General features: G+C 42.4%; 4 protein-coding genes across 4 annotated transcripts; 1 reads left to right on the forward strand and 3 right to left on the reverse strand.

The window, feature by feature from the left end:
- Positions 1 to 3,188: 3,188 nt before the first annotated feature.
- On the reverse strand, positions 3,189 to 7,501 carry MELLADRAFT_75463 (uncharacterized protein; the record flags this gene model as incomplete). Its single annotated transcript, XM_007414366.1, has 13 exons — positions 3,189 to 3,243; positions 3,834 to 4,130; positions 4,205 to 4,384; positions 4,454 to 4,754; positions 4,829 to 4,920; positions 5,001 to 5,157; positions 5,220 to 5,335; positions 5,406 to 5,785; positions 5,852 to 6,027; positions 6,112 to 6,241; positions 6,331 to 6,711; positions 6,788 to 7,138; positions 7,216 to 7,501. The coding sequence occupies 13 exons, from the start codon at positions 7,459 to 7,461 to the stop codon at positions 3,189 to 3,191; spliced, it is 2,862 nt and encodes a 953-aa protein (XP_007414428.1).
- A 633-nt stretch (positions 7,502 to 8,134) lies between these two features.
- On the reverse strand, positions 8,135 to 10,037 carry MELLADRAFT_110150 (uncharacterized protein; the record flags this gene model as incomplete). The annotated part of the gene is made up of 10 exons (XM_007414365.1): positions 8,135 to 8,590; positions 8,687 to 8,794; positions 8,883 to 8,974; positions 9,061 to 9,081; positions 9,173 to 9,236; positions 9,301 to 9,361; positions 9,488 to 9,566; positions 9,634 to 9,668; positions 9,742 to 9,826; positions 9,941 to 10,037. The coding sequence occupies 10 exons, from the start codon at positions 10,035 to 10,037 to the stop codon at positions 8,135 to 8,137; spliced, it is 1,098 nt and encodes a 365-aa protein (XP_007414427.1).
- Positions 10,038 to 10,335: 298 nt separating this feature from the next.
- On the forward strand, positions 10,336 to 11,919 carry MELLADRAFT_72777 (uncharacterized protein; the record flags this gene model as incomplete). The annotated part of the gene is made up of 5 exons (XM_007414234.1): positions 10,336 to 10,500; positions 10,587 to 10,694; positions 10,809 to 11,415; positions 11,508 to 11,632; positions 11,699 to 11,919. 4 exons carry the CDS (start codon positions 10,490 to 10,492, stop codon positions 11,619 to 11,621), a joined length of 840 nt encoding a protein of 279 aa, XP_007414296.1.
- A 172-nt stretch (positions 11,920 to 12,091) lies between these two features.
- On the reverse strand, positions 12,092 to 15,099 carry MELLADRAFT_117560 (uncharacterized protein; the record flags this gene model as incomplete). The annotated part of the gene is made up of 8 exons (XM_007414364.1): positions 12,092 to 12,520; positions 12,591 to 12,818; positions 12,879 to 13,170; positions 13,235 to 13,482; positions 13,571 to 14,440; positions 14,517 to 14,733; positions 14,821 to 14,951; positions 15,031 to 15,099. The coding sequence occupies 7 exons, from the start codon at positions 14,857 to 14,859 to the stop codon at positions 12,405 to 12,407; spliced, it is 2,010 nt and encodes a 669-aa protein (XP_007414426.1).
- Between the last annotated feature and the right edge of the window lie 4,279 nt (positions 15,100 to 19,378).

A 19,378-nucleotide genomic window follows, 5' to 3' on the forward strand; every position in this document is an offset into this window, starting at 1 on the left:
TTCATCATAACATTCAATTTATTTTCATTTGGAAAATAAAAACAGAAAACAAAAGCATATCCAGTGTATTACAAAATCCCAGTCAGTCACTTAAAAACCCAGCTCCCCATGAATTGCATGCCCTTGCACTTGTTCAATTTCTTTGCGAGCCATTTATTTCGCAAATAAACCATCTGTTCCAAGAAAAAATTATACCTAAGAGCGTGCATGCTACGACACATGGACGCAAAACCACCGTACCATATATTGCTCAGTTCTGCAGCAGACGCATTGAAAACCCATTTACCATCTTCTTGTATATCAGGGAATAGCTTTGGATCAGTGAAAAGTTTGCAAAACTCGTCGCTTTCTGCGTGGGATCGGTGGTGAAATGGGTCGACCGGTATTACTGTTCCTTGGAATTGAGTTGTGTCGCCGCTTCCGTGGTATATATGTTCCGTCAGACGACATGCATTGTCGTAAAAAACCACCTCCGGCATCCCTTGAGGAAAACTATCTTCCAAGAAACACTTGATTGTTTATCACGTTATTATTAACAATGTGCACCAAACTTAACAAGTATGCTTAAAACTCACCTTAACCGCACTCACTGATTCCACGTGATAGAAAGTTTTTCTAGCCAAAATGATTCCACAACACCCAACTACGAGTTGATCGTTGTGTGTACGACACCGTGATACTACCAGTTTGGGCTGAGGTTGCGAATTGCCACCATCACGAGCGCCCTCGTGGGCGCGGTTGGACTCGTCAGCTTCCCGTAACCCGTCAAGATCATTAAATTCTCCTGTTTCAGCGTCGAGGTGGACTGTCGGATTGGATGGCAGATTGGAACCTGGTCGATTTAGGATTGCAGTGAGGGAGAAATTTGATTTCACACGTTCGGTGAAATTTGCCCACGCTTCTATGTGGGCAGTCTGGTCACACGTTTTCGAAGCCGGGAGAGCATTCCTTCGACAAGGTTGGACTTGGCATCGAGTCCCCAGCAGTGATTGGTGCAATGGACAAAATCGATCATTGATTTTGTCAAGGCGATTGGTGCAAGGACCTTCTGGCCGCGGTTGTCCAAACTCTCTAGCAATTTCCTCGAGTTGGTCTGTCGATGCACTGCAACGCCAGTGCCCGATGGTCAGCCCATCGGTGACCACTGCTCGAATGCCTGTAAGCATGGAATTTTCTTGAGCAAACCTCTTCAACATTAAAATGAAAAATGAATGGTGATTACCATAAAATCGTTCTTTGCGGGTATGAGGATCCACACCACCAGATTTGAAACGCAAACAGCTACTGCAATAATGATCGCGGAAGCTGGTACCTTCCACTTCAAGCCGCTCCAGATGGGTGGCGATCGCCTCGTCGAATCGAAGGTCGTCGGTTCCAGTGGCAGGTAGGAGTACTTGGTTCCCCCTCCGATCTTCGTTCTCCAGAAGATCACGCAGCTTGAGTGCGTCTAGACACACAGCCTCTGACATAGCAGGTGTATACACCTGTGCTGAGTCAAACAGAGGTACGTCGGAATCTTCAACATACAACTTGTTGTACCAGTTAGTCAGGTTGAAGTGGGAAACACTAGAATCAGGGTGATTTCAATTAGCAAACATCAGGAAGCGAAGAAGATAGATATTCAAACGATCATACTTACTGAGCTAGCATTTGTATCATCCGGAAAAGGTGTCCCAAACGGTTCGTGATGTAATAGTGACAATGGACATGTAGAATTTCAATGTCGCGTCCCTGGGCCAAAGTGTAATAGTGTTGGGTTTTAGTGGTCGTGTAATAGCTAGGGCGATAAGATGCTCCACAGCCTATGAAGGAAGTATCGAGTCAGTGTGTTTCTTTCCGTTTGGTCATCAAGACTTTCCAAACTCACCTGGGCAATCGAGTATGATTGTCTGAACCGAGTGCACACCATCATAGTCGAAAAGGTACCCATTGAGGCGGGTATGGACGTGCAGATTACGAGCAGCTGGGCAAACAAGACATTGAGATACCGGCGGGCGTAAATATTGTTCTGGGAGCTTAAATTGCAGGCCCAACCTGCGAATGGCGGCTTTGGGGTTAAACTGTGCTGAGGGTAATAGTGGAAAAACCAATGTCCATAGATCTTGCATAAGGTGGTCAGGAGTCTGGGACGAAAGAGCGGCCGTGAGGAACGGTAGCATCGTGGGTTGGTGGGGCGTAAGACGGATTGCATTTTCAGCAGTATGAAGAACCTCAGACGCCAACGTGTTGAACTTTACAAAATTGGTGACTGTGAGGGTGGAGCTGAGGTGAGGACTTGTGGTCAACATCTGCGCTACGAAGTCGACAAGCAACATGGTGTTCGGTATGGTAAGGTAAGCAATCGATCGGTGAAGTGCCTTTGATCGGTGAACTTGAGGTGACCACGACAGAGGGAGGGTTGATGTGTGAAGTGAGGTGACCACGACAGAGGGAGGGTTGATGTGTGAAGTGCCTTTGATCGGTGAACTTGAGGTGACCACGACAGAGGAGGGTTGATGTGTGTCACCGGCGTGTGCAAGCATGTGTCAGGGCATGTGTCATGTCATGTGGAGGAAGTCACACGTCTAGTTGGTATGTCCAAAACGCATAAGGTATTCGGGAACGAGAACTGTATCAACCCATAATCTCATGGCTTATGAGGGGGGATTCTCAAATTCTCGGAATTCTCGGATTCTCAGAGAATTCTCAGGCGTCCCCCGGATCCTGTAGTCTACCGCTGAGCGCGGCTGTTAACAGGGGAACTCCACTAGTAGTCGTTCTCCTTGTCCCCTTCAATTCGACTACTAGTGGAGCAATACAGGGTTCCGCGGTGCAAGACAAAGGGCATTTAGCTCTGATGTTGGAGTTAGTTCAAACAATACTGCAATACTGGTACAATACTCCAATACCGCCCCAGGTGCCAGGCCCGTACCATACCGGGGACCCAATACAATACCGAGTCAAGTATTGCCGTACCTGATACTAACCGGAGGCTTGGCCGGTAGCGTATTGCGCCTCAGGTACTGATACTGAGGATACAATACCACTTCAATACCAATACTCGTAGCGTAATTGTGGCAGTGTTGACTTTGGGACTGTTTATACAGTCAATTTACAAAAGCTTGCTCAATTTTGCCCACAGGACTCAAGCAAATTGGTGGGGAATTTGTTGCAAGCTTTTCTTAAATGATAGTGTATAAAATATTGGTTCAAGTAGGTAGGTCGCAAGAGATTTTCCCTGTTGTGGGCATGCTCACATATTCTCTAGTATATAGTAATGATGCAAATCAGGTACCAATGATTATCTCTTCAATGTGTTCATGAAATGAAAAATGGATCTCTTTACATTTTCTTAACTGCTATGTTAGTAATCTACTAGTTCCTAGCAGTTCATGACAAGTGGGGACAAGGCTCAAGAAGTGCTATCAAAGAACTTCACATGTAGTGCTATTGAGGACTATATATGTAGCTGCTTGCTTTTGGGTATGTAGTCTGCAAACATGTGTAGTCTCAAGGATGTACAATAATCTAATTGTGGACCAATTGCAAACACAATTTGCAATTGGCGAAAAACCAAGAACAACTCTTTATATCGCATTACGCTCAAACTCGCATAGATACATCATCACTTAAACTGGTAGCCCGTCGCCCCAAGCCACTGTAGGTAAGGAGCACTTAACGTGGAATCCATTTGAGAAAACAACGCAGGTACCTAACATTTGCAACCCGATATTGTCAGCACAGTTAATACAGTGACTTTGTGACTATGAAGACGTACCTTCCCAGGTTGAGCCTCGCCAGCCTGCTGTAATCCTCTTGCAAGAGCATCCTTTGGATCCCCCATGGCTTCAAACAGAACTTCTTCTTTACCACGTGGTTTACTAGCTCCTAGCATACTAAAGCCCACTTGATATTCATGTTCTTCAACCTCTTCCTCAGCCGTTTCCGTTCCTTTTGACAATTGTGGTAAAGTGAATATTCGGAGTACTGAACTCAAGATCGGAAGATACAATCGTGCTTCACTGTCATTTTGCAGACTTCGAGACCGAGTTAAGAGCGAGACATGACCAAGTGCCACCACCCGACGGTCTTTGAGTGGCGTGCTAGGAACCGCCGGAATCAAAACACCTTCCATCACCTGGCAGAACAATCTGAGGAAGAACGATTAGTTGGGACTGGAAACAGATCTCATTCAAGCCAGCGAATATCAGAACTATCAACGAACCCAGGTTGAATAGAGTTCAGAGTCGAGATTATCACGTCGGGGGAAAGGTGGGGTTTTTCCAAGGTCATTGCAAACATGAGAAAGTAGAGTAATCCTCGAGTATACTTTTCGGTCTTACTCGCTTGGAGCCGAGTCAGTAAGATAACAAACACGTTTCGTAGATAACTTGACAGATGCTCCCTATTCATATTCATCGTGATCAAAAGCCCACAGAAAGCGATAATAGGGTTGATTGGTGGCTGAACTTACATTGGAATATATTTGAACAAATCCTGAAGCAATTCGAACCCGTATTGATCATTGACCTTCGACCCGATCAACTTTTGGAACACGCCGAGCATTCCTGAAACCCAATTTCCTTCTACAATCCACTTTGCGCCAACGGAAAGGTAGGCCCTCAAGAGCCTTACCAATGCCGGGATATTTCCACGCACTTCCCACAAGTTGGGTGTCAATAGAGGTTGAAGTAAACTGACGTAATATTCAGGTAGATCATTGACGTGCATCTCGAGCATCTGCGACAGGATTTGGAACACAAATGGGGCGAAGTCTGAGAAGAACAAGATCAGTGAGCTCAGCTCTTGCTACGATTAGCGTTTCGACGAATTGAACCAGAGTCCTTACCCTGTATATCCTGACTCAAAATGTTTGAAAATGAAGGGAAAAGTGCAGTTTCAAAGGTAGAAAGTGGTACAGCATTTTCCACAGTTGTGAACCTGCAAGAAGTTTTCATACCTTGATCAGAGTCAATCAATAGTGAACAGATGATGTTTCGTGATGAGTAACAAAGACCGACCTGATGAGCGCGGCGATGCTTTCAAAGGTGTAGTGATTGAACTTTGGGTTACTGGGATTCTTGCTGATCTCTGAAACGATGAAAATTAGGTTTGACAATATATCCTGATATTGCGGTACCAATGAATGCCTCGCGGTGAAAATCACTCTCATCGCACCTAGCGAAAACTCCAACACATCAACATCTCGTACGCTCGAATGCTGCTTGAGAAAAACTCACACTTCATCAAACCATCATTTTGTGCAATGAGCTGTGGGGTCGAACCTTTCCGAATCTGTCCAAAGAGAGCCTGAAGCAATTCGTGTGTTAAGGCTTGAATGTCGCCCGAGGAAATTCTATCAAGGAAAATAATTAAAAAACAATCCTAGCAAATTGTCGAGAAACGAAGAAACAAGGGGGACTGACAACAGCTGATTGTCACGCTTGATGAAAAGTATACGTTCAATCGTATGTGCCGCATATGTGTAGATCACCATTACATCTGATCTTAAATGTGGAACGAGGAGCGGGATGACTGAGATCAATTGCTCGCGTGTGAGCTGGTTTCGAAATGTGTGGAGAAACTTGATTGCATCGGCGACGATCACGCTATGTGTTGCAGGCGCTCCAGTCGAGACTTGAAGATCTTGAACCACGTGTTCGGAAAAGAAGCGCACTACATCCACCAACGAGTTGGTCGAAGTGACCCCTCCTGTTGAGGTGGAACTGCGAGACGCGACCGATGCGAGAAGAGAGACAGCAGCATCCTTTGATTTCCAGTTCGCAGTTGGATTCGATGCATATTTCTGATTCATAATGAAAAGATAATAAGGATCTGGTCAAGAAAAAGATGAAGAACAAGATTCACATACCTGGAGATTATCTTGAACATAGGTGGTGATGATCTTAGTGACCTTTGCCTCAAACTGTTCCATCAAAGCTCGTGTGAAGTTGGTAGCAGCCTGGCGACGAGTGTCATTATCGGACCCTTCTAGATCCCTTCGTACAAATTCCGCCGGGTCGTCCTCGAACATCTCTACCTCAAACTCTGTTTTGTGGATTCGTCAGGAAGTGAGCAGCAAAGATGAGATGGAGTCTAACGAAAAATTCAAAGGCGAGCAGCATCTCTCACCTCGTAGCATCATGTTAGGCAAGACAATCTTCTCACAAAAAGCTTCAAGAGTTGCGTCACTTTCGAAAAGAGCTTTTTGGGACGGCATTCGGACTACAACAGAAAGAAACCGCGTCGCCTTGCTGATAAGCTGGAACAGGATGCGTTGAAAAGATAGACAAATTGTCAGTGGGAAGCTGAAAGAGATCAGGTAAAAGATAGCAAAGAGTAAATACTGACGATATCATAGCGCTGCTGTTGGCCAAGACGAGTGAGCATAGCCCAACATGTCTCTGCAAACTGACCCATCATTGGGAAAACATCCAGGTATCGTTGACTATAGAGTTCAACGACTTCACAAATACTAGCTTTAATTTTCTCTAGGTCTCCTGCTTCAGCTTCTTCATCGTCATCGTTTGAGGAAGAGCCAGGATAATCCCACGTTAAGTATTTGTGTAAAATGGTCATGAATTCGGGTAAATTGTCTTCAAAGAATTCTGGAATGTCTTGTGAGTTAAGATCGTAATAAATCTGAATCATACTGAGGAGACATCTGATCAAGTCTTGTTGCTGAGCTGCCGGCAGTGTCTGGATATTATTGCTGAGCGCGCCATCGAGATGCTATTAATGAGAGATCAAATATGGTCAGATATTGCAGAATGAAACCGTAAGAAAAGCGTTGTTGTGAGATAATGACCTTGAAGAGAGACAGATATGGCTCAGCGAATCTTTCGAGGACAAACTTAATCTGAAGAAAAAGTGAATCAGTCCTGAATTGAGATCGCCAACGTTTGAAAATCGCATGAGCAGTAGAAAGCAATGAATTATTAAGTTTCCAATCTGTAAGACTAAATCGTTGAACGATTTGATCAATCAAATCGGGCCATTGATCTGGAAAGTCAGCATCAGCTACTATAGAGATTGATTCTTGATACTGAATTTGTAATTGTGGCGTATCCGAGAGTGAGATAAGGGTCGCCACTAATTGTTCTTTGAGAGTTTTCCGATCAGATTCAGAAATCACAACTTCATCCTGTTGATCTTCGTCCTGTGCAATGAAATAGTATCAGTTTAAGCAAACAAATGATCGTGTTGAAAATAAGAAGAAAGAAGCAGACTACTTACAGATTGTGACCAAGATGATTTAACATAATTCTTGAATGCAAGAGCTGAAGCTTGTCTGATTGAAGTATGAATAGTATGATTTTGAGTGATAGCAATCAGAATCAAACCAAAGTGATCTGAAGTAGTTTTAGCTTGTTTCAAAGTCAATTCAGCTTGAGATCGAGTAGTTGGATTAGGATCGAGAGTATGAGCTAGTGCTTGAGTAATGAGTTCTTGGTGTTGCTGCTGTTGTTGTTGAGCTGCCATTTTCCAGAGAAATCTGAGAAGTTGACGATGGTTCTTTCGTTAAAAGTCTTGGTGGTCTTTTGCTTTTTCGCGTTTCTCAATCCTTTGTGATGTTTCACTCGATCACACTTTATTCTGTCTGTGTATATGTAAATTACATGACATACAACTCTTCTCCTTCACAGAGTGACAGGATGAGAATCACAGCAGTGTTTCTGACACTGATCACCTTCATGCATCCTTGGTGGTTCAGAATCATGCTCACTGTTCACCTTCCCATCATCACTTGTTAAGTCAGAATTCATGATTTCTGTGTCAGGCAGAGCTTTTCTCTACGTAGCTTCCTTCATCACGACTATAAGCTGATGACTTCAAGTTCCATAGTAAATCAACTTACTTGATCCATTGACGCATTTTCTATATATTCTCTTCAATCAGGCTTGAATAAAGGATTCTTATTTCATAAACAATCACTACATATTTCGACCGTTTACTTTATCCCTCTTTTTCTTCTGCATAACAAGATCAAATATAATCAGGTATCAGAAGCGAAATATATTGTTTCCATACAACTATGAAGTTCATGAAAGCGTGACAGATCGGTGATCCCACTTCACTTTGTATTTCACAACTCAGCGTGATTTCCTTATTACAAAATCAAAAGTACATTTCAGACATACACACCTGCTATTATTTACCAGTCTGATACAGCTGGCCTTCCTTCCTGTTCACGAAGTATGTCGCCTGGCGGACGCGAGCGGCCTGAGAGAGTGTGATCAAGCCGAGAGTGAAACTTTGGCCGCCTTAAAACTGATCTGGCTTGACCACCAGAGGGTCCGATATTTTGAGCCATTCCACCAGTCTGATAATCGTTCTCAACATCACCATTGCTTCTTTTCTTGCTCCTGGCTTGAAATGTCGGCGCAAGTCCTGTACCGGGGGGGAATCTGTGTCGCACGCTGCGAAGGGCGTGTCCTCCAGCCTCGGATACCTGAAGGACGTTACTCCGAGCGTTGTTTAGATTCTGCCGTTCGCTGATTGATCTGAGCTGGTCGGGTATCCGCGCACCGCTGTATGCATGTCGTGGTGTGCCAAACGATCTGGTAGCGAGATCTGACCTAATTATTGGATCACCGCGCACCGGAGTGATCTAAAATTTTGTCAAGTGATCACAAGTATGATTGTCAGACATAAGATGGACATCTTGTTACACAAAGTTCTTTCAACCAAAGAGCCAAAAACTGACCTGAGGTGTTCTAAGAGTATGCTGTGGAGCTTGACCCAAAGGAGTATCGGACCTAGGATCAGATATACTGTTCACTAAACTGTTGATCCTGACTTTTTCGAAATTGGCCTACGTGTTCGAGCAAGCAAAGTGAGTGAAGGCAAGCTTCTTTACGTGTATATCATTCGAATAAAAATTCTATTGAAGTGGGCTTCACTTTAAGTTTTTCGTAATTATTTTGTGCACTTCGATGCCGCTCGGCAGCTTCGTTGACCTTTCTCCGTTCGATATTCAATTCATTCTCCGAAACTGAAAAGGGCATTCGTCAAGATGAGATGTGTCACAAAGAGGCCGTCAGAAAATGTGCTAAAGTTGGGTGATATGAGGACACTTACTCGTCAGGCGTTCCGATAGTACTACAAATAATTCGTCAAAAGTATTAGGAATGGGTCAATAGGACTGCAATGGAAACTCGATTCGATGTTAGGCTTGATAACTCATTCGTACGTTTGATTTCGTTCTCAGCCTGATGTCGCATGTTTTCCTGATCTTTTTCAGCGATCGCGGCCCGCTAAAACCTGATCATGTTAATGCAAGTGTACAAGACTTTCACGTGATGTTAATGATTGACTCACTTCATGCGCCTGCTTGAGAACCATATGCTGAAATGCGGCTTCCATAGACTGCTGGTAAGTCCTTATCAATCAGGCAATGTGATTTCAGTTAATGGATGCATTGAAAGTTAATAGATACCCGAAGTCTGGTCAATGGATCCGTTCAAAATTTAACTTAGCGTTCTAGTGGACACATCTGTAAGCTGACCAGAAATTCAAAGCTCTGCTAGCAATTTCCAAAATGATCGATGGAGCAAGTCCCGCAAGAACGCTAGCCTTGTAATCAGCTAAGCGGGTGAAAGGTATCTGGATTAGTTGCGCTTCCACTCATTGAAGGAAATGAATCAAACTTACCAGATGGGTTTAGTGATGTACAAACAACGTCCTCACTTCAATCATTGGCGTCAGCGGCATCACAACAACAGCTTGTGCCAGTAATTTGCTCAAAGCGAAAAAACTGACGGCTCTGAGAGTGAAGTCCCGCATGCTGGACATACCGGGTAAGGGTCGGGATGAGTCAAAGATTGATGGGTGTTCGCACAGCTCACTTCGCCATCCACGGTCCATCAAGTTGATATTCAAGCAAACAGGTAGGCAAATGAAATTCTATCAGGGTTCTTCTTTGCCAGACCAAATCAACTCAAGTAAAGGTGAGACAAACGGCAAAAAACATGAGAGCAATTCGTGATGACAGCCTTTCCATCTCTAGTGACCGATTTTCGACACGAGATGATATTACATTTTAAGGAATCGTCCATTTTGTATATCAAAGCCTAAGTGAATCAAGCGCGATGCCCAGTGGGAAGCAAACAGCTGATGTTCGCTTGATTGAGCTAGTGGCAGTTTTTTTATCAAATCGAATGATGTAGAACGAATCTACAGGATGGTTGTTGAGATGAATAGGATGTGAAGTGGTTTGGTCAACTGGATTTCTTTTTACTTGATCACCAATCCATGAAGAAGAGATGAGTGGATGAGACAAGTACCCGAGAATCAAAGTACCGAGACGTGTACCTGAAGATTACATAATCTTTGGGTCGGTGTCTTATGATCATCAAGAGACTCATTAACATTTATTGCTATTGCTACTACCACCACTTCACTGATCACTCACCCAGTCATCTCGCTGACATTCCTCATCGGCGTTCTGTTTTACTTTGAGGTGGCCGATTAAGCTTCTTTCGATATCAATTCTCACTGTAAAGTGGTCATGTCGAGAAAGTAAGTATTTATTTTCTACCCTTTCAAGTTTCTATATCCTGGCACTCATCCTTCCTTTTCGCTCGAACAACCTCAACCACCTGAAGCGCTCGCCCACCGCTTCATTCCGAACTCACTCCATCCACCTCTGGTATCATACAAGATCCTAATACTGGAAAACGCTTGGTTGCTGCCTCCAAGAGACCCGATGGCACGTATGTCTCTTTCCTCGACAAACCTCGACAGCTCGCCTCAATCCAAGATCCACCCAAATCTTCACTGGGCTGAAGTTGATGTAGATGGTTTTTGCCTTTTGATGTGTGGTAAAGTGTGCGGAAAGAAATTCGGATCAGACCTGGCTACACTCCGCAAGAAGATGTTACCAAGTTTCGTTCTGCTCGACAACAAGAGTATCACGCCAGTGACCGTCCGAAGGGTAGCGTCATAGGTCTTTCCAAGCCAAATCCGGTGAACCAACAACTCAAGGGTATGAGTGAGGCTCAAAAGAAAAATGCAAAACGAAAACAAAAAAGGCACACCCCGATCAACCAAGCAGAGCAAGATGATACGCCTGATAGTTGGGATCGGGTTTCTACCGAAGACAATGAAAATGAAAAGCCGGCTGAAGATCAAACCCCATCGCCTCAAATGACGAAAAATTCGGATTCCTCTTCGGCAGGCTCCGCCTTGTTTAGGAGTGCTCTCAAATCCTCGAATTCAAACCCTCAAGTCCCACTCGTCCAACAACTCGTTCCACCCAAACCATCCCCTTTGTCCCAATCACCAGAACCATCTAAGCCACGCAAGACAGGTGCCGTCGATGGTGGTGCAAAACTGTTCGATACTGCACTCCAAACTCTCGATCAAGACTCTCCTTCACCAGAAGCGAATAGTCCAGAGAAAAAGTCTCGAGCCTTACGAAAAAAATTGATACAGGTTTGTTTTTACGCATTATCAATCCCTTTGATTGTGAATTGGTGCCGGTTTGCCTTTAAGAAAAGTTGAATCATTCTCAAAACTACCTCCAGGCTGAGCAGCTACAGGCTCGTGTGGCGGAAGGCCACGAGTTATTGCCGGAACAGATGGAGAAGATCAGTAAGATCGACGAGCTGAAAGAGCAACTCGAGAAGTTAGAAGTCTAGATCTAAACGACGTACGTTTAATATTGTTAATCCTACACATCCATCTCGCGTGACTCACAAATCTTTTGAGTACATAGTCTCTTTGATATAATCGGACGTGGAGCGCCGTCTAGACATGGGAGTGTAACACGAGATCATAGAGCGGGAACCAACCAGATGGCTTTCAACTACTTCATCTGTTGATATCAAGCGCTGGCATGTTTTTAAGATTACCAGCAATGTTGTTTTATAATAGAGTGCTATTTAGAGTTGTAAACGTGTCAAATGTTTCATTTGCAATAGGAATATAAAAGGTGTTTATAATGTATCTACACAAGTGAGATCAACAGCTGAGACTCATAATCGAGACCTTGGCTGTACCTTCCACTCAGCTGGTATCTAATATCAAATCTGACACGGCTACACAGGTGCCCTGTTCTCAAATATAGTGCTCCAAAAATGGGTTTTCAAATGTACATCGGGAAACGGATAGAACAAGAGGGAACTGCAGAAAACCTCATACATCACATTTATCACTGATCTAGCTGATGATCGGTACAAAAAACATTACTGTCTGCCTCTATCACATAAACAAATGACGCAATCCATAGAAGAAAATCAAAAAGGAGTCATATACAAAAAAACATTGCTTCTTCGAGTTCTATATAGCCTAAATTGTACAATTACCAGTAAAGGAAAAATGATGTTTAATTTGAAGATTATTTGCGTGCAATACCTTGCTGGAAGAAAAAAATCCAAGTTTACAAAGAGATGAAAGATTATCCATTGTTCTTGTTCCTACAGTTAGATCCGAGGTAGAAAATCGTCACTTTCCGTTCTCATTAACAAGTTCACTTCACTTCCTACTCTTGATTTCTGAACTTGTTTCAGTACCTCATTCACATTGGGGAGCACTCTCTCTGTGAAGCAAAGAATAAACATAGATATTGATCAGTCTCCATGATTAAAGATGATGAACAGAAGTCTTACCATCTCCAATGACATCAACAATGCCAGCCAGTCTTAATAAATCGAGCTGATTAGGCTTGATATGGCAGAGCCAAACCTCAACATCACGAGTTCGATATTCGAGTAGCAAGTCTCTAAAGATTTGAAGTGCAGATGGATCGATGTGCTCAACATCACCCAAATCGAAGACTATCATTTGAACTTGTTCACGCTCCCTTGCTTGAGATGGATGTCGTCTTTGGTAACCGACTGAATCAGGAGATAAGGGTTAGTTTTCGAGATCAGTTATATAGAAGACAGCCTACTAACACATTTCCAGTCTTCTCAATCGCTCTTTCAATCCTCCCACATTGGCAAAACTAAGTGACTCTCTGATTTTGACGATCAGTACACCTGGGATTTCTTCCTCGTCTCTCTCGACTGGCTGATTCAAAGTATCACTCCTCCAATCGATGGGCTCCCAATTCCTACTGTGCCTATTCCGCCCTAAGATTCTTACCCTGATCGCTGTTGCATCCTTTACCGTCAGGACCAAGCTAGCTCCCACTGAGAGGATGATACCCGTCTTCACATCGAATATCAATGTCATCAAAAAGGTGAACTGTTTGTAAAACGCAGCTAAATCAGTGATCGAGATGAGTTTTCTCAAAAGAAGGTGGACTGACGGTCATCAATCCTAGCTCAGACCAGGCCTTCAACTTCCAAAAGAATGTCAAGTCAGGTGGAAGCTGAGCAAAGAAATGAAACACCATTGTGGTGATAACGGTGGCGAGTACCGCTTTGGGCAAATATGATAGATAGTCGAGCAAGACATAGGTGGCGGAGAGAATCGTTAAGCCGGTGATGATTGATGCCAATGGAGTTCTAGCGCCAGTCGAAGCATTTAGTCGACTGCGAGTAATGGATCCAAAAGCTATATGCATAAAAATGATCATGTAGGGTAAAAGTATGGATCTAGTGAATAAGTGAGATATCTCAGCATTTAAGAAGTGTAAACTTACCTGGAATGTTACCGGCCACCACTGAGTTGAAGAGATTGGAGACTCCAAGAGCGACCAATTCTCTATTGGGACTAACAGCATAATGAAACCTGGCCCCTTCACTCTTGGCAGCCACAATCGAATCTACAAACCCGCAAATACATATGGTGAGAGATGTGCCAAAGGTCTCTTTCACCATTGCTCTATTCAAGTTTTTCCAGGGTAAGCCGAACCCGATTTCATTGGCACGAATCGGACCAACTACTTCCACGCCTTCTTCTGCCCAATTAAAAATCTTAGAAAGGATGGTAGCGAGAATGACGACGAGTAAAATCTCAGGTATAAATTTGAAAAAGGAGACACGGCGATGGCAAAGTTTTGATGATTTGAACAATTTGATACTCAGCAGAGCGATGAGCGAGATAATACTGATAACAGCTGTGAGTGGATGTGTAAAGCGTAGATGATGCATTAACCAAAACAATTTGTCAGTTGAACCTTGAGGTGGGCTAGGTTTTTGACGTCCAAGCAGAGTAGTGAGACCGAGCATAGATGTGAGTTGCTCGATCGCAATCACCACCGCATTCGCTGTCACAAAACCTCGCAAGAGAGGTTTCGAAAGTACGGCATCGAGGAAACCGAGTCGGAAAAGACCGAAAGCAAAGGTGATGATTCCAGTTTGAAAGGTGATCAAGGTAGAAACCGATCTTGCAAGTTCGCGACGTTCAAGCTCCGATAGCTCCGCATGACTAGAACTAGAATGATGGTGTATGAGTTGGTTGATGAGTTGACCGACCAATAAACTCAAGGGCGGTTCAGGTCCTACTGATACGTGTCGACCAGTACAAAAGAACGGATAGACGAGAGCAGGGATGGCAGCAGAGAAGAGACCTAAAATAACAAAAAAGTACACAGATGCTATTAGATTGATTGAAGGATAATAGTCAATTGTTAAAACTGAACTAACCATTGATTGAAGGTATTCCAGCCAACTGAGTAGCATAACCTATTGATTGAGGGATCAATAAACATGCTAAAGTGAGACCAGCCATTGCGTCATGAAAGAAATCGGAACTTGAGTACTGTGGGATCCAATCGAGTGAAGGAACATAATAACGGGTTCGAGTGTAGATGGATTGAAGTTTAACTCTGACTGAACGTTGACTAGTCCTAGAATCGTAAGACTGATGGAAGAAGAAGAAAGAGGAAACATGGTTATGAATCAGTTGCCTATATTCAAGATCACCCTCTTGAACAAGTTTACTACTCACATTCCTTGAAGTTAATAATGGTGTTCGTTCGACGTCCATTGAGTTCAAGTTGAGGTTTGAGGTAACCTTTTGAAGTATTCCTGCATGAAGCTTTCCAATTGAGAGGATCGATTCGGATGTTCCCGTGATGGCTAAAGTGAAGAGGGGTGAAGGGTGCAATGCCAAGAAAGTTAGAAACTCAGCCATACAACTTGAAACGTAAAACTGAACTACGAAAGATGACATCTCCTCAACGCAACTCCTCGCGGCTCGGGCTCCCTCAACCTCCCTCAAGACTGGCATCTCATCCGACCAATGTGGATGCTGGATAGACCACCACAACAGATTCGGATTAGACATCTTTCACAATCGCACTCTGTCCGTTAATGGCGTATCGATAATCGCATTACATGTTGTTCTCCGGAGTTACATCGACATCCTCTTGCAACATATTCCCTCATCCACCACCGATGAATCACTACAAGCGGGGCCTGAGGTAAATTCGAATACCACATCCCATATTGCCCAACAAGGAGTGTGTAAGTGTACTCCATATGGTTTCTGTCCTCGGATTAACTCTTCGAATCCATGGCTTCCTTTTTTACTGACAACAGGTCCATCAACTCTAATGCCTATCAGCGGTGTTAGCCCGGTTCAACAAGGCACGCAGTTGGACCGGTGTCTACGGGGTGGAGTGAGATGAGGAGCATGGGAGTAGACGGGTCCACATAAGGACGTTTGCCTTTATGTACCCGGTGTTGTAGACTCACGTGACTTACACGACTGCGGCACAGACTTTCTCACGCTGTTGCTCAAAACTTTGTCATGATCAGGTGCAGATTTTTGGATGTGTGTTTCGACACGGTATGCAGCAAGTATCTACAAAAGAGGCAGCAACTTTCTTATCCAAATGGACTCGAGGTTGGTAACTTATTATTAATACGCAGTGGAATGGGAAAAGATTGGATTACATTACATGTGGTCTTGTAAACTAACGGGTCGGTCTTCTCCACGTCTTATCTAGATTTTCTATCATGACATCATAAGCTGTTGACCGTTATCTTCTACTTCCCATTGTGTTCACCATTGTTGAAGTTTACAAACCTTCAAATTCTCTTGTTCATTTTAGTCCGTTAAACTCATCCTTGTTTGAGTAATATTATCGCAAAAAAGGTCACAAAGGTAAAAAATTAAAAGTCGTTATCAAAAAACATTTCATTTAAATCTATCACTTCATCTGAATCTCAATGAGCAATGTCGATGCATTTGATTACGAAGCTGCAAAGGTTGTGGCAGAAAAATTGGAAGCCCTGGCCGCTGAATATGTTTCAGGTGATGGTTCCAACGGCACAACTATGGCTGAGGTTCGATCGTCATATTCTCAGATCGTTCCTTATAGCTCTTCAAACTGGTACCATCAATGGTCCAAGTTTGCGTGTGAACTTATTAAAAAGGACAAAAAAATGACCATCCTGTCCATCGTAATGAAGTTCCATCACCTACTAGACCTGTCATATGAGATGATGATCCAGTATATGTGTTTGATGTATCCACAAACCCAACTTATCCGGATGACATCGTTTTGGATAAAAGAAATAATCAAGAAGGAAGTAAACATCAAAGTCAACAAGGAAGTAATCGAAGTGGTCCTCAAGTCCATATTCTTACTCAAAAAGAAATTGACTTGGCTCAAACAGCAAGAAATTTGTTGGATGGTCAGAATAGTGGAAGTAAAGAAAAATCTCATTGTTCAAAATCGATGCCTCCTCATATTGAAAAAAGAGGAGGGAAACATTCTAAGAATCATAAAACGGATGTTGATACTAGTGAATCCGATGATTCTGATGAAAAGTATGCTAAGAAAACAAAGAAGTTTGATTGGTTTTCACGAGCTGAATCAGGTCCTAATTCAGAAGCGTCCTATACTCCAGGAGCTATTAGATTTGCTCGAGCAAAGAAAGGCTATGCATCTGGGATTTCTCTGGCTGTCAAAGGTTTTAACAGAAGTGTTTGACTGTCTGATTTTCCTAAAACCTTGTCAAAAGAATTGCTTGAAGGAGAATATATTGATTTACGGCGTATTAAAGGAGAATACTTGGCAAAGCAAAAAGGATATACAGATCCTCTTATTGTGGATGGTTGCGATAAGAATTTATCTTTGCAAAATAAGGCGTTATCAAAGAAGCTTCTGGATGCTCAAGAATGGTTCCATTACTTTGGAATCTTGCAAAGAACATATCAGGAAGCTTTTCCAAGTTGCTACAAAGATTTTGAGAGATATGCAGAATTCATCAAAGAACAAATCATGTCAGACGGATCAAAGGCCGATTGGATGTGTGTGGCAAATTTTGACGCAGCATTACGCAGAAATTTTGCTTCACGGGAAAATTTGTCGTTTGGCGATTTTGATCATAAATCACTTTCAACTCCTTTGACAAAATACATGGCAAGAGCTTATGAAACTTGTCAGCCTGAAGCATCTACGAGTTCTAGACCATATCAAGGTCCAAGCAGACAAATTTCAAATCAACGTCAACAAAATCATCAAAATAACCAAAATTCCCCTTTATATTATGATCATAATTATAAGTATAAAAGTGGGTTTGGTGTGGAAGACACGAGAAATCTTTGTGAAGCAGAAACATATTACTTTGCTTTTAATCTTGGTCATTGTGCACTTGGTGATAAATGCACAAGACAGCATAAATGTGTTGGTATTTTTCTTGTCTGTAATTGTTACTGGAAATTTCTCTAAAAAAGACTAAGAAAGAGTCCGAGGAAAATACTGATGAGACGTGATTACCATTTCAGAATGTCAAAGGATGTCGGAAAGACCATCCAGGTTGTAAGCATACCTGAAGGAGATAAAAAATCTATCTTCGGGTTGGTTTTCACTTTTATTTCTTTAATGAATAAGATTGTTATTTCAAGAGGTTCTGACTTTTGAGTTCACTATAGACATTCAACAAAACACAAAGAATTGATAATAGAGGAAGTATCTTCTCATAGATTTCTACGCGGATACATCTGGGATGGGATCAACGACCGAGGTTCTTCTCCAGCCATCAAATCGAGTCTCAAAGCACGGCCTTTTCCAGATGCACCATCCTTGAAAGAAGACGTCGATGCAGCCTATGCTTTAAAGCAATACCATTTTTTATTCAAAATCAACACTCCAATTCAAGTCGATAAGTTAGAAGATTTTTTAATCCATCACCCGAATAGGAGTTTTGTAGTTTCAGTCATCAAAGGATTACGAGTGGGGTTCTGGCCCAGTTCATCATTACCATCATCGGAAGTGATTGACGGTCCAAATCATTTGTCCTGCGAAACATTCAAGGATATTTTAGAGGTTCAGTGTCAAGAAGAAGTGGACAAAGGTCGGTATTTGGAAGAATTTACTACATTACTTCCGGGTATGAAAGTCATTCCCTTACTTATGAATTCGAAAAAAGATTCTCTCAAAATGAGAGTCTGTTCCAACATGAGTGCTGGAAGACCTTCTCCTAACAATCTAATTGACAAAGATAATATAGCAGTAACTTACGACTCTTTGAAGAACTTTGTTCCATATGTGATAGACATCAAGAAAGAAGAGAACGATCTTATGTTATGGAAGTCGGATGTTGAGACGGCTTTCAGAATTATTCCATTAAATCTTCAATATCAGATTTGTCAAGTTATGAGGGTAAAAGATAACAAGAGGATTGATTACAATTTAACATTTGGGTTGTCAGCATCTCCACACATTTGGTGTGGAGTATTTTCTTTAGTTTTATGGATTGCTGAGTTCGTCTTTGGTATCAAGAAAATGAACAATATGATGGACGACGTTTGGGGTATATGTGCCAAGAAAGATTTTATTTCATTTAAAAATCATTACATTCCAATTCCTCAAGCTAAACTATTGAATTTATTTGATATGTTAGGTATTCCATGGGTGTGGAAAAAACAGATCCATGGACCTGTTATAGAAATTATAGGTCACATAGTGGATTTGGAGAAAATGACTATGTACCTTCATGTTGACAAGAAAGCTAAATTATTTCAAATGATTGAAAGTTTTATTTCAAAACCAAAGCATAATGTAAAGGAATGGCAGGAACTTTTAGGTACAGCATCATGGGCTTGTACTTCTACGCCATGGGGTAGGTATCACTGCAAATATAATGTATTTTTCCGAGGTGAAAAATGATTAATTCTGCATTAATTCTGCATTTTCTGCATTAATTCTGCATTAATAATCATTTTGTGCATTAATGTGAATCATTTTTCACCTTGGAAAAATACATTATTTTTGCAGTGTATGCGTTGCAAAGTTTATATGAAAAAACGAGAGGAAAGTATAATAAGTATCTTCAAATCCCTTTGAATAAAGAAAATCAAGACAATTTAAGATGGTTGTTGGATTGTTTTAAAAACACAGAAGGAGTTCAATTTCTCAAATCTACGAGATGGGTTCTTCAAGACGCTGACTCAGTATTTTTCACTGATGCATGCATGTCAGGAGTTGGGGTCTGGGAACCAGGGCCTCGTCTGGGTAGATATTTGGTTTTACCACCTCCAACTCGAAATATCT

Source organism: Melampsora larici-populina, assembly GCF_000204055.1.
Source record: "Melampsora larici-populina 98AG31 unplaced genomic scaffold MELLAscaffold_42, whole genome shotgun sequence".
Classification (NCBI taxonomy): Eukaryota; Fungi; Basidiomycota; class Pucciniomycetes; order Pucciniales; family Melampsoraceae; genus Melampsora; species Melampsora laricis-populina.